The following is a 13419-nucleotide window of genomic DNA, read 5'->3' on the forward strand; positions in this document are numbered from 1 at the left end:
TTCTATGTGCCCTGCGATTGGCTGGCAACCAGTTCAGGGTGTACCCCGCCTCCTGCCCGATGACAGCTGGGATAGGCTCCAGCACGCCCGCGACCTGCGTGAGGAGAAGCGGCTCAGAAAATGGATGGATGGATGGATCTTAAGACCACATATATGTTAAAATGTTCCAATATAACCGAATAATATAGGACAAATCAGAGGAAATGGCACTCAGGCAGCAAAGGCCAAGCAAAACTCCCAACTATACATCGCATTTTGAGTTGAACAAGGAAAACGCAACTTTTTAGTGTTTTGGCAAAATTAAGTCTGAACCAAGATGAACCCTTTTGCTAACTAGTTTAAATGTACACAGGTTCGTTTTTGGCTCAACAGCTGAGATATCACGGAGGAAACGTGGGACGATAACCACAGAACACCAAATGATTGCGACATATAGGATCTGCCTGTTTTACATTAATTAGACGAAGCAGATGCCACAACATAACAAACATTTAGTTGAAAGCAAATGGCTGATGACAAGTCAGAGGAAATGGCACTCAGGTAGCAAAGGCCAAGCAAAACAAAGGCCAGCACCATCAACACAGTGTATAGTGGGGATGGGGAGCTGCTGACCTTGACTCGGGACTTTGTGACTCGGTGGGGATAATACTTTGAAGACCTCCTCAATTCCACCGACACGCCTTCCCATGAGGAAGCAGAGTCTGGGGTATCTGAGGCGGGCTCTTCTATCTCTGGTTTGAGGTCACCAAGGTGGTTAAAAAGCTCCTTGGTGGCAGGGCCCCGGGGGTGGATGGGATTCGCCCGGAGTTCCTAAAGGCTCTGGATGTTGTAGGGCTGTCCGGGTTGACACGCCTCTGGAACATCACGTGGACATTGGGGACAGTGCCTCTGGATTGGCAGACTGGGGTGGTGTTCCCCCTTTTTAAGACGGGGGACCAGAGGGTGTGTTCCAACTACAGGGGGATCACTCTCCTCAGCCTCCCTGGTAAGGTCTATTCAGGGGCGCTGGAGAGGAGGGTCCGTCGGGAAGTCGAATCTCAGATTCAGGAGGAGCAGTGTGGTTTTCGTCCTGGCCGTGGAACAGTGGACCAGCTCTTCACCCTTGGCAGGGTCCTCGAGGGTGCATGGGAGTTCGCCCAACCAGTCTACATGTGTTTTGTGGACTTGGAGAAGGCGTTCGACCGTGTCCCTCGTGGAGTCCCGTGGGCGGTGCTTCTGGAGTATGGGGTACCGAACCACCTGATACGGGCTGTTCGGTCCCTGTATGCCCGGTATCAGAGTTTGGTACGCATTGCCGGCAGTCAGTCAAACTCGTTTCCAGTGAGGGTTGGACTCCGCCAAGGCTGCCCTTTGTCACCGATTCTGTTCATAACTTTTACGGACAGAATTTCTCGGCGCAGTCGAGGCGTAGAGGGGGTCCGGTTTGGTGACCTCAGTATTGCATCTCTGCTTTTTGCAGATGATGTGGTTCTGTTGGCTTCATCAGGCCGCGATCTCCAACTCTCACTGGAGCGGTTCACAGCAGAGTGTGAAGCGGCTGGGATGAGAATCAGCACCTCTAAATCTGAAACCATGGTCCTGAGTCGGAAAAGAGTGGAGTGCCCTCTCCGGGTCGGGATGAGATTCTTCCCCAAGTGGAGGAGTTCAAGTATCTTGGGGTCTTGTTCACGAGTGAAGGAAGAATGGAACGGGAGATCGACAGGCGGATCGGTGGGGCGTCTGCAGTGATGCTGACTTTGTATCGGTCTGTTGTGGTGAAGAAGGAGCTAGGCCGAAAGGCGAAGCTCTCAATTTACCGGTCGATCTACGTTTCCTACCCTCATCTATGGTCACGAGCTGTGGGTCGTGACCGAAAGAACAAGATCCCGGATACAAGCGGCCGAAATGAGTTTCCTCCGCAGGGTGTCCGGGCTCTCCCTTAGAGATAAGGTGAGAAGCTCGGTCATCCGGGAGGGGCTCAAGAGTAGAGCCGCTGCTCCTCTGCATTGAGAGGAGCCAGATGAGGTGGCTCGGGCATCTGTTTAAGATGCCTCCTGGACGCCTCCCTGGTGAGGTGTTCCGGGCACGTCCCATCGGGAGGAGACCCCAGGAGACGCTAGAGAGACTACGTCTCTCGGCTTGCCTGGGAACACCTGGGGATCCCCTCGGAAGAGCTGGAGGAAGTGGCTGGGGAGAGGGAAGTCTGGGCTTCCCTGCTGAGGCTTCTGCCCCCGCGACCTGACCTCGGATAAGCAGAAGACAATGGATGGATGGATGGATGGATGGGATGATACTCTGTAAAACCGAGGACCATTAGGCCATTTGACCAATACGCCCTTATTGACCGAGGTTTTTCGGTCATTAGCCAGGTTTTCATGCAGACTTTTTAGTTATTAGGATTGAAATCAATCCAATTGAAGATCTCTGTTCAACTGTTTATATGTGACATGATCTATTCTGATCTGGTGTATACATGTGCACTACATTTAATCAGAACAGCCGTGTGATGGGCAGATCGATGTAAACAGCAATTCGATATCAAGATGGATGGCAGTCATCTATTTAGCACAGTAGTTGGGATTGTTTTTACAGTTTTTTTTTTTTTCAAGCAAGAGCGTGAGAAAAACAAGTTACAAGTAGTTAATGACAAGATGTCCATCGGATACGAACTCTGGTTGGAAGCCGTCATATTTAAACAAATGTGTAAACAATGACGTTGCCGTGCATTTATGTCAAGACAGCAGGCGCAGACAGGACACATCCTGGCTATTCCGATTAAACTGTATACATGATTTCGGATTGGAGCATGGAGCATTTTCATTCGGTTTGGGATTCTAAAACGATTCCAATCGAAATACAAGGCTCCGTATTTCACATATAAGCTGTGTGAGCGCGTGTCAGTTGCAAATTCACACACTTACAGTTGTAACTGAATCAGACCTCAGACTGCAGCTCACAAACACAGTAAAATGTCAAACCAGTGGAGGATTACAGAGATGAAAATTGGAGGAAGCAGCGGCTTTATTCAAATCGCCGGTGTGGCTTAATTCAGTTTCAGCCTTGGACAACGACGAGGGAGTGTGACAAAGTTTGACGGACGTTCTACTGTCTGAAAGCTTTTACAGCACTGTTAATTACATGTAGAACCAGACAAAAGTATGATAAGCTAGTGATGCGCCGAAATAAAAATTCTTAGCCGAAACCGAAGACCAAAAATAAGGAAACCAGGGCCAAAAAACGAAAACTGAAACACAGAAAGAAATTATGCCAGTTATAAGAGAAATTGCAGGAAAAATCCTATTACATCCCCCCCCACACACACACACACACATTATTCGATATCAACATATATCACGATTATGAAACCTTAATCATCTTAAGATGTTGATATATTAAATGTTCCCTCTTACTCTGAACCTTTTGTTTTGGGCGGATGTGTTCCCGGATGACTGAGCTTCTCACCCTATCTCTAAAGGAGAGCCCGGAAACCCTGGGGAGGAAACTCATTTCGGCCGCTTGTATCCGGGATCTTGTTCTTTCGGTCACGAACCACAGCTCATGACCATAGGTGAGGGTAGGAACGTAGATCGACCGGTAAATCAAGAGCTTCGGATTTCGGCTCAGCTCCTTCTTTACCACAACGGACCGATACAAAGTCCGCATCACTGCAGACGCCGCACCGATCCGCCTGTCAATCTCCCATTCCATTCTTCCCTCACTCGTGAACAAGACCCCAAGATACTTGAACTCCTCCCCTTGGGGCAGGATCTCATCCCCGACTCGGAGAGGACATGCCACCCTTTTCCGAGTGAGGAGCACGGTCTCAGATTTGGAGGTGCTGATTCTCATCCCAGCCGCTTCACACTCGGCTGCGAACTGCTCCAGTGAGAGTTGGAGGTCACGGCTTAATGAAGCCAACAGACCCACATCATCGGCAAAAAGCAGAGATGCAATACTGAGGCCACGAAACCGAAGCCCCTAGAAATTCTGTCCATAAAAGTTATGAACAGAATCGCCCAGCCCTAATTAAGACATGGTTTGACGGACCATCGTAGCCACTAAACAGTGAGACTGAAATGCCCATGAAGCACGCCACCTCGTCGTTAGCGGCCCCTTTGAGCTTTATCCAGAGAAGTGCGCGCTGGACGCAGTTTTTGTTTGCGTCATCACAACATATTGTTTCAGCTGCTTTGTTTCAGAGGCAAAAGTCTTTCGGACTTCTTCTTTTCCTTTGGGCTTGTCCCGTACGAGGTGGCACAGCGCGTCACCCTATCTTCTGCAACCTCCTCTCTAACACCAACTCCCCTCATGTCTTCCCTCATGACATCTATCAACCTTCTCTTTGGTGTTTCTCTAGCTCTCTTGCCTGGCACCTCCATCCTCCTCATCCTTCTACCATTCTTCTCACTCTCTCTCCTCTGGACATGTCCGAACCATCAAAGTCTGCTCTCTCTAACTTTGTCTCCAAAACATTGAACCTTGGCTGTCCGTCTGATGAGCTCATTTCTAATCCGATCCAACCTGCTCACGCCTAGAGAGAACCTCAACATCTTCATTTCTGTCACCTCCAGCTCTGCTCCCTGTCGTGTCTTTAGTGCCACCGTCTCTAATCCGCACATCATGGCTGGCCTCATTACTGTCTCATAAACTTTGCCCCTCATCCAAGCTGAGACTCTTCTGTCACATAACCTTCTGTAACAGACCTTCCTCCACCCGTTCCAACCTGCTTGGACCCGTTTCTTCACTTCCTGACCACCCACAGCATTGCTCTGGACTTTTGACCCCAAGTATTTGAAGTCCTCCACCATCGCTATCTCTTTTCCCTGTAGCCTCAATCTTCCTCCTCCACCCCACTAATTCATGCACATAGACTGTATTCCGTCTGACTTTGGGTAATCTTCATTCCTCTCCTTTGCGGTGCATGCCTCCACCTTTCTAACTGATCCCCCACCTGCTCCCTATTTTCACTGCAGATCACAATGTCATCTGCGAACATCATGATCCACGGGGATTCCAGTCAAACCTCATCAGTCAGCCTATCCATCACCACTGCAAACAGGAAGGGGCTCAGGGCTGAGTCCCTGATGCACTCTCACCTCCACCCTTCAACTCCTTTCACACCTTCAGCATACCTCACCACTGTTCTGCTGCCATCATACACATCCTGCATTATCTTAACACTCTTCTCTGCCACTCCAGACTTCCGCATGCAGTACCACAGTTCCTCTCTAGGTACTCTGTCATAGGCTTTCTCTGGAGCTACAAAGACACAATGTTGCTCCTCCTGACCTTCTCCGTACTTGTCGATCAACACCCTCAAGGCAAACAATGCATTTGTGGTACTATTTCTAGGCATGAAACCACACCACTGGTCGCAAATACTTCTGTCCTGAGTCTAGCCTCCCTTAATTTTTTCCCATAACTTCATTGTGTGGCTCATCAACTTTATTTCTCGATAGTTCCCAGAGCTCTGCACATCACTCTTGTTCTTAAAAATGGGCACCAGCACACTTTTCCTCCATTCCTAAGGCATCTTCTCATGCGCTAGAATTCTATTGAACAAGCTGGTCAAAAACTCCACAGCTACCTCTCCTAGATGCTTCCATACCTCCTCAGACATGTCATCAAGACCAAATACCTTTCCATTTTTCATCTTCTTTTGTGCGTTTCCTCCCCACCAAGAGTCATCTTACACACCACCATCCCGTGCTGTCTCGCCACACTCTCCCCTACCACTACCTTACAGTCTGTAACCTCCTTCAGATTACATCATCTGCACAAGATGTAATCCACCTGTGTGCTTCTACCTCCGCTCTTGCAGGTCACCCTATGTTTCTGCCTCTTCTGGGAGAAAGTGTTCACTACAGCCATTTCCATTGTTTTTGCAAAGTCTACTACGATCGGTCGCTCCAAGTTCCTTTTCTTGATGCCGAACTTACCCATTACTTCTTCATCACCCCTGTTTCCTTCAGCAACATGTCCATTACAATCTGCACCAAACACGACTCGCTCTCTGTCTTGGATGCTCAAAACTACTTTGTCAAACTTCTTCCAAAATTGCTCTTGCACCTCTAGGTCACATCCTACCTGTGGGGCATAACCACTAATCACAAGTTTCAGCCTCATCATGCGATCTGATACTCTTTTCACCTCCAAGAAATTCTTGGCTAACTCTTTCTTTAAAATAACCCCTACCCCATTTCTCTTCCCATCTACACCATGGTAAAATAATTTAAACCCTGCCCCTAAACTTCTAGCCTTACTGCCTTTCCACCTGGTCTCCTGGGCACACAATCTATCAACCTTTCTACTAATCATCATGTCAACCAACTCTCAAGCTTTTCCTGTCATAGTCCCAACATTCAGTTTTACGCTCTGTGCTTTCCTCTTCTCTTTCTACCCAAGAACCCGCTTTCCACCTCTCCTTCATCTTCGACCCACGGTAGCTGAACTTCCACTGGACGTTGTTAACGCGAGCCACGACCGATCCGGTATGGAATTCTTTGGATGAACGCTAATTTTTTTGGCAAAGTTTTAAACGGATGCCCTTCCTGACGCAACCATCGGCATCTATCCGGGCTTGGGACCGGCCTACAGTTTGCACTGGCTTGTGACAAAAGTCTTTGGGACGAAAAACGAAAATACACTTTTGAGCCATTTTCAGTCTCCGAAAATTCGGTGCATCTCGAATGATAGCCAGACTGTGGATTATCTCGTATGTAATTCATCATTCATGATGTATACCTGTCACTGAGGTGAAGGAAGCTGCTGTTGTCATCCTCAAAGCTGAGGTTGGACCAGCTGCCCAAACTGTCATCCCCGACACTCAACTGCTGGGACACAGTGGATTCTGTGGCTTCCCTGCCTGGAGAGCTACATGCAAAATAGAGTAAACTTTGGTGGCTTCAAAACATAAATGTCAAATTTACAATCTAAGATGCATTTTTTTTAGTAGTTAAGAGTAGTATGATCACCTCTTATGGTGCAAAGAGAATTCTGGAATGATACCCCAGAACTAGGAACCTTTTGTAGGACCATTGTGTGCTTAGACCACGGGAACTATTGTTTAAAATGAGTTCTGGGAAAATGTATCAGGGAAAAAGAAGTGCTTGCTAGGGAGGTAGCACCCTCAAAACATTCATGAACCTTAGAACTTAAGAAATATACTGACATGGAGAACATGCACTAAGATTCTATAGCTGATGTCAGTCTTGTTGTTTGTACCTGACACTGGCCGCTTGGCAGACGTTAAGTGCGGAGGTCATGACCTCAGCAGTGACACTGTCCGCGTAGCTAGTTCCATCATGGCTGATGCCACTGTCTGCGTTAAGGCTGGTGTTGCTCAGCTCGCGTTTTGCGTTCTCCATCGCCATAGACACCATCTGTTCCGCAAATGCCGACCTGTGTTCCAGGTCGATATGGATTTTAGGAATCTCCAGCCCATGGAGGCGCTCTGGCCTGGTTTGATACCCTGGGCCTCTTCTCCTCCTGTGCAATAGAGACTGGTGGTGATGCCGACTAAGTTTGGTGCAGTAGGGGCACTCCAGAGCCTGACAGTAACAGCAGGTTGTCTCTCCCTGGGCGGGACCTGGCACCGTCCCTTCAGACAGCCTTTGGGTGTGTGAGAGTCTGTCTGGGCCAGGGGTCCTCTGATGATCCCGGGATGAATGCCCAACTGAAGCCAAGCTCATCTTTAGAGTGTCATCAACTATTTTCTTTGCATAGTGCTCAATGACCGGCATCATCCTATTGCTGTGGCCGGCATCAAGCAAGCTTCCCGTGCTGTGGTAAAGTCTAGCCTTACTGACCTTGGACAGTAGAGGGCAGGAGAATGAGTTCCTAATGAGGTTTTCTGTCACGTTTTCAAGATTGGATTTCTTATAGAGACAAGAGTCAGTGAGAGACTTTGGGAGACGTACAGAAGATAGACGAAGCATTCGTGTAACATCACACGTGATCTTGTATGCTAAAGATTCGGCAAAGTTCACCAGATCAATGCAGTCCCTCTGGCCATGATTTTCTCTGCAACAACACTGCACATCCTCACACGAGAGACAAACTATTGACTCCACTATGTCCTTGAGTGGTGAGGCCTCACTACCCGATGCCTTCTGTTCATCTGGTAATGACTTTGAGGGATAAAGACGGGCACTGGAAGATCTCTGTTTTATCTTGCGACTAGCATGAGCCAAACCTTGTTTGATGGACCGGTACGCCAGACGACTAGCATACTGATCGAGGACTAACTCCCGATTGCCTCCCTCTTTTTTTAGCACCCTAATGAGGTAGCCGGCGTATTCATCTGTCACACTCTCACAGCTGGGATACGCGGAGGACAATCCAGAACTGGAACTACTTGATGTGGAGACAGGCGACCGGAAAACAGAGGCTAGGAGATTGTTTGACCATTGCTCAGCCACTCTCTCCACCCTCCAGTCACTACTCTGATCTGTTCCGGTAAGAGAGTGGTGTTGGTGGTGATCGTGATGCAAACATTCCGAGCCCAGACGGTTGACACTTCTTCTTCTGGGAGAACCATGATGAGAGCGCTGCTGGACAGAGCTCAGCATCCTCTTCACGTCATTGATTACCTCCCCGGCCACCTCCCCCGCATACACCCACAAGGTGTTCAAAGTTTGCTCTGAGAAATGAGCCACACTGTCACACCTTCTCTCACTCGGACCAGCGAATTCCCCTACTTTGTCATCGACCCCGAGAGCATCTATCTCAGTTGCCATTGAGACTATATGACATGCCAACTGCTCAGCATAATGGAGAGCTTCCTTGTTGGATAGCCCGTGAGATGACAACTGTCTCACTTCCTGCAGGTGACCTTCTGACTCGTCCGATTTGTTGGTGCCACTTACACCAGTGTCTTCTAGCAATTCTTCCTCCTCTTCATCCACATTACCATCTGCCTCCTCGGAAAGTGATCTCATCAGTTTTAACATGAACTCGGTCTTGTCTGCCTCTGGACTGTTTTCCGTTGGACACGGGCCAGGTTCAGTGTGATAGTGCGGAGTTGGAGGAGGGGTTGCTGGAGAAAATTCTTTGGCCAACTTGCTTTTTAACTTCTTGGAGAACAGTTTTATTTGTTTCTCCTTGGATACTTCACTGGGCTGCTGGGGTGTAGACGGAGGAGTGCCGGGTGTCCGACCAGATCTTTGACCCAAATTTGGAGTTGCGTCATCGCCACCATTAGATGTCTTCTTTTGTCCACCCATCTCTGCATTTGGCACATCCAGAGTGTCCCTTTGGCTCACGACTGCCTTTGCAAGGAAACCAGCACAGTCATCAAAATGTTTCTTCATTTTAGAAGCACTTATAAGCTCACAAGCTTCAGTCACTATCGTGTCCACCATGTTGCCAGAGAAGTTTTGGAGTGGTGATTTTCTAAGGGAGCATCCTTTTCCACAGGTGGGTGTTTGAGTTCCATGGCTGTAAATGTGAGTTTGCGTACATGTGGTGTTATCGGAGGAAAATACTGTTACTTTTTTAGGGCTGGACAGTGAAGTATACGTTAAGCTAGAACCATGCTGGTCTTCAGGATCCTTTAGATGGGAGATGGCTTGGCCTGCTTGGGGCACAGGGATACAGCTAGCCATGCCTGACACAGTGAAAAGGGCTTCCTTCACTGTGCAGGGGGCACTTTCTCCTGAGGTCCCCAGAACATATGCTACGGTTGCACTGGAAAGCTCCTGGTTAGCAAATGTGCTGCAGGTGTGAGCACTCATATTCTCTGCACGAACGTAACAAATGTTGTCTGGAGAAACACTGATGGCTGCTTGGCTAGTGAAGGCAATGTCAGCCTGAGAAAGCTCAATGAACGCCTCCTGGATAACAGACTCGGACAAGTCTGAAGCATAGGAGGTAACCACCTCCTCCTCCTCCTCTTCTTCTTCTTCCTCATGCCCATGGCCACAAGACCAATCACTGGGGGTTAGAGGTGTCGACGGGTGGGAGAACTGACACACCTCCATAATACCTTCGAACAGCAGCTCTTCGGCTAAATCAGCCGCAAACTGTGTCACCGTGCTATGGAAAACCTGCTTTTTCACAGTCAAGAACTCTTTCAGAGCACCAGATACTGCCTCTCCGACCAAGAAGTTTGCTAACCCATTCACCGCTCGCTCCTTCAACACATAGGCCTGCCGCATGCCAATCTCATGGAACGCCATCTGAAATACTGAGGAGGTGAGTCTAGCAGCTAGCTGACACAAAGTGGTGGTGCAAATAGACACGCCTTTTTGGAGGTCCCGCAAGGCGCTGCCCAGGCTCATTTCTACAAGGTCAGCAGCAAACCTCTGGATACCATCCTTCAAAGACTGGGATGATTTCTGTAACCCGGCCACCGTCACAGTCTCCTGGATTTCCGACAGCTTCATTGTGTAGCCTGAGGAGTTGGTGAATTTCTTTTGGCATACACAACTGAGATTCTTGTTGTCATTAATGTCTATAGCGGACTGGTACCCGCAGACAGATCCAAGAATTTCTTTGGAGAGACTGTTGGCAAAGTCTGAGTAGGTCTTATACAAAGAGCAGAGATCTTGAGGTTTTCGTAACTCAGTGCTGTTGCTCCCATCCTCACTTCTCTTCCAGAAATATTCCAGCACCCCACTTGAATCCACCAGGGGGCTAAATGCAGAGGAGTTAATAGGACTGAAGAGTGGACCACCATTGTCCTCAGACGGACTCTGTACTGGTCGTGGGGAGTCAGGAACCTCAGAGTGAGGTCCATAGGGGGAGCCTAGTTTAAGGGGAGTGGGTTTTTTCACATTGGCTGGGAGAATGGGTTGATCAAAGCAGTGAGGATACATGTCCTTTGTTGAACAGCCTTTGGAGACGTATTTGGTTGCCGAACCACCAGCGCTAGATTTGACAGTGGTAGTCTGTACTGCTGGAGCACTGTCATTATCCATAGGCAGCGTGAGAGTGCCACTCTCCGAACTGAAATCTTCAAGATCATCAAACTGGTCAAAGCTGTCAAAGAATTCACTCACTTCAGAGTCAGAGTCTTCCACCCTCTCTCTGGGACCTCCTGGCACTTGAGGGATGTCCAGCTTGGCCAACATGCTCTTCTGATAGCCCACCTCATCCAGAAAGATGATAGGGCTCGGGCTGGAGCAGTCAGATTCTTCGGATTGACTGACTTGAACTGTCGGTGAGGGTAGACGAGCTCCTGGACTGCAGTAAGTCCACTGGGTTTCCATGCCCGAGGACCTCTGTACTGTGACAGAAACCTCCGGGCCCGGTTTGTGTTTGGCTGCATACTTCTTTGAAGACGAGCCTATGATAATACGGGTGCCTGATAGTTCCTTTCGTCTCTTGTGGGCAGGCACTGTCTGTGACGCCACATCACGTCTTTTGAAAGGGCGATAAGCTTCAGTTGTCCATTGTCATCGGAAGAGAAAGAAAAGCACAAAAAAGAGAGGTAAGATGATGTAATATGACAATCGAAAAACATTTTTCCAAAATTTACAACCCATTTCCATTTAATCTAATGACACTAGCTATGTTATTTCCTCCGAAAGAGGGAGTGCCACCTTGACCACAACACACACTGGTGCCTATAGAGCAGATGTGGCATCTGTAAAGCTGAGGTTAATGGTGTAGTTGCTACTGTATGCAGCGCAGGGCATTCCAGAGTACAGCGAACTTCCACAGGAACAGAGCCCTGGCGCAAAAAGCGACTTGATGTCCGCCCCAAACTCAAAAAGGTTTATAATTGCTAGGCACTACTTTTGTCTCAATGACGCTGCTCAACTCACTTCACCATAGTTAGGCAAAGTAATACTTTTGTTTTTGCCTGAGCACAAAAACAGCTAATAAGTTCCTTCAGAAAATTTTGGAATACATTTTGGGGGAAAACAAATCTAGGAATTTGTGAATTCTGAACTGTCATTATACGGGGTTTACTGTACTTTGAGTGAATTTTGCCTCGTTTGCATAAAGACATGACTAATGACTTAAATAGAAGAAAATGAATTCATCAATTATTGTAATAATTGAATGAATGAATTATTGCATTTATTGTACTCCCTTAAGGGGACATTCAACTCACTCTCATATGTATACTTTGTGTTGCACCCCACACATCGGCAGGCATGCGAGGAGATTGGGAGAGGTGCACAAAGATGGCTACACCACTTGAGCTGGGGACAATGCTTTGCTCAAGGGCACCTCGACACTAGCCATCTTGTAATCTAGCATCGACTCAACAACTAGTTGCCATTTTTACATTTTTGTCTCATTATTATTAATTTATTCTAATCCATCTATTCAATCATTTTCCATACCACTTACATCCTCAGATGACTTTGTGCGAGAGGCAGGGTATACGCTGGAGGTTTCGCCAGCCAATCGCAGGGAACATCTAGACCAGGGGTCGGCAACCCAAAATGTCGAAAGAGCCATATTGGACCCAAAAAAAAATAAAACATCTGTCTGGAGCCGCAAAAAAATTAAAAGCCGGATATAAGCCTTATAATGAAGGCAACACATGCTGTGTCTATATTAGCCTACTATCCAAATGACATAATGACCATGCATTTAATGTTTATTTTTCCTGGAGCAAATGACACACCATGTGACTACTCTGCTGTACGATGGTGTTTTACGTTTTGTTGCATTGATGAAATTATGGAAATATAATAAAGAAAACTGAGTTTTTTATGTCATTTTTATTTGATTCAAAAAAACAAAATGGAACATGCCTCCTGTAATTTCACACCTCCCCTAAAAATAAAATGCCGTCCTCAATAATACAAACAATCCTCTTCTCTTCCCCCCCTTATCTGGGCAACAGACCGAGTGTAACAAAACACAGCCTTTTGAAAAGGTAAGTATTACGAAAATAAGCCTGTTTCATTTCAATTAATAAAATAAAATCATGCACAATCCACTTCTCTTTCGCTCCATTTGTGGCTTTGGGCAAGCTGGGCTTTCTGGCTATCCTCAGCTATCTTTCTCTTTTTCCCTTTGCGATCCGTGGCCCATCGCACACCCGCCGGTTTGTTTGTGACAGCCACCTGCCACGCCGAGCTCAAAGAAGCGAGCGTCGCAGACTATAACGCAAGTCTTCGTTGACAGAAATGTTGAAATGCAATATTTATTCCACACATTTTTGCAGCATTGGAAAACGGTAAGAATTTTTGTTGTCATGTATGTCCTCCTACAGAAACCATATTAAAACAAAAAAGATATTTTTCTCCCCCATCTTTTTCCATTTTCATACATTATGGAAAACGCTCCAGGGAGCCACTATGGCGGCGCTAAAGAGCCGCATGCGGCTCGAGAGCCGCGGGCTGCAGACCCCTGATCTAGACACCCAACCACTCACACTCACATAAACACCCAAACACCTTTTCCCCCCCCCCAATCAACTTAACATGCATGTTTTGGGAATGTGAGAGTAAAGCGGAGAAAACACACGCTTGAAAA

At 47.5% G+C, this 13419-nt stretch overlaps 1 protein-coding gene across 9 annotated transcripts in view; it reads right to left on the minus strand.

Moving 5' to 3' along the window:
- The window catches only part of akap11 (A kinase (PRKA) anchor protein 11), a 54309-nt gene that overhangs the window by 31480 nt on the left and 9410 nt on the right, over window positions 1-13419 (minus strand). For all 9 annotated transcript variants that reach the window (XR_009769544.1, XR_009769545.1, XM_061691362.1 and 6 more), the window contains 2 exons: window positions 7204-11359; window positions 6724-6852 (listed from right to left, as the gene is read on the minus strand). Coding sequence is in view for 7 of the 9 variants with exons in the window: in XM_061691362.1 (XP_061547346.1) it covers window positions 6724-6852; window positions 7204-11359 (4285 nt within the window). In the remaining 2 variants the exon portion in view is untranslated. The remainder of the gene's footprint in view (window positions 1-6723; window positions 6853-7203; window positions 11360-13419) is intronic.

Source organism: Phycodurus eques, chromosome 12, assembly GCF_024500275.1.
Source record: "Phycodurus eques isolate BA_2022a chromosome 12, UOR_Pequ_1.1, whole genome shotgun sequence".
In the NCBI taxonomy this organism is placed as follows: Eukaryota; Metazoa; Chordata; class Actinopteri; order Syngnathiformes; family Syngnathidae; genus Phycodurus; species Phycodurus eques.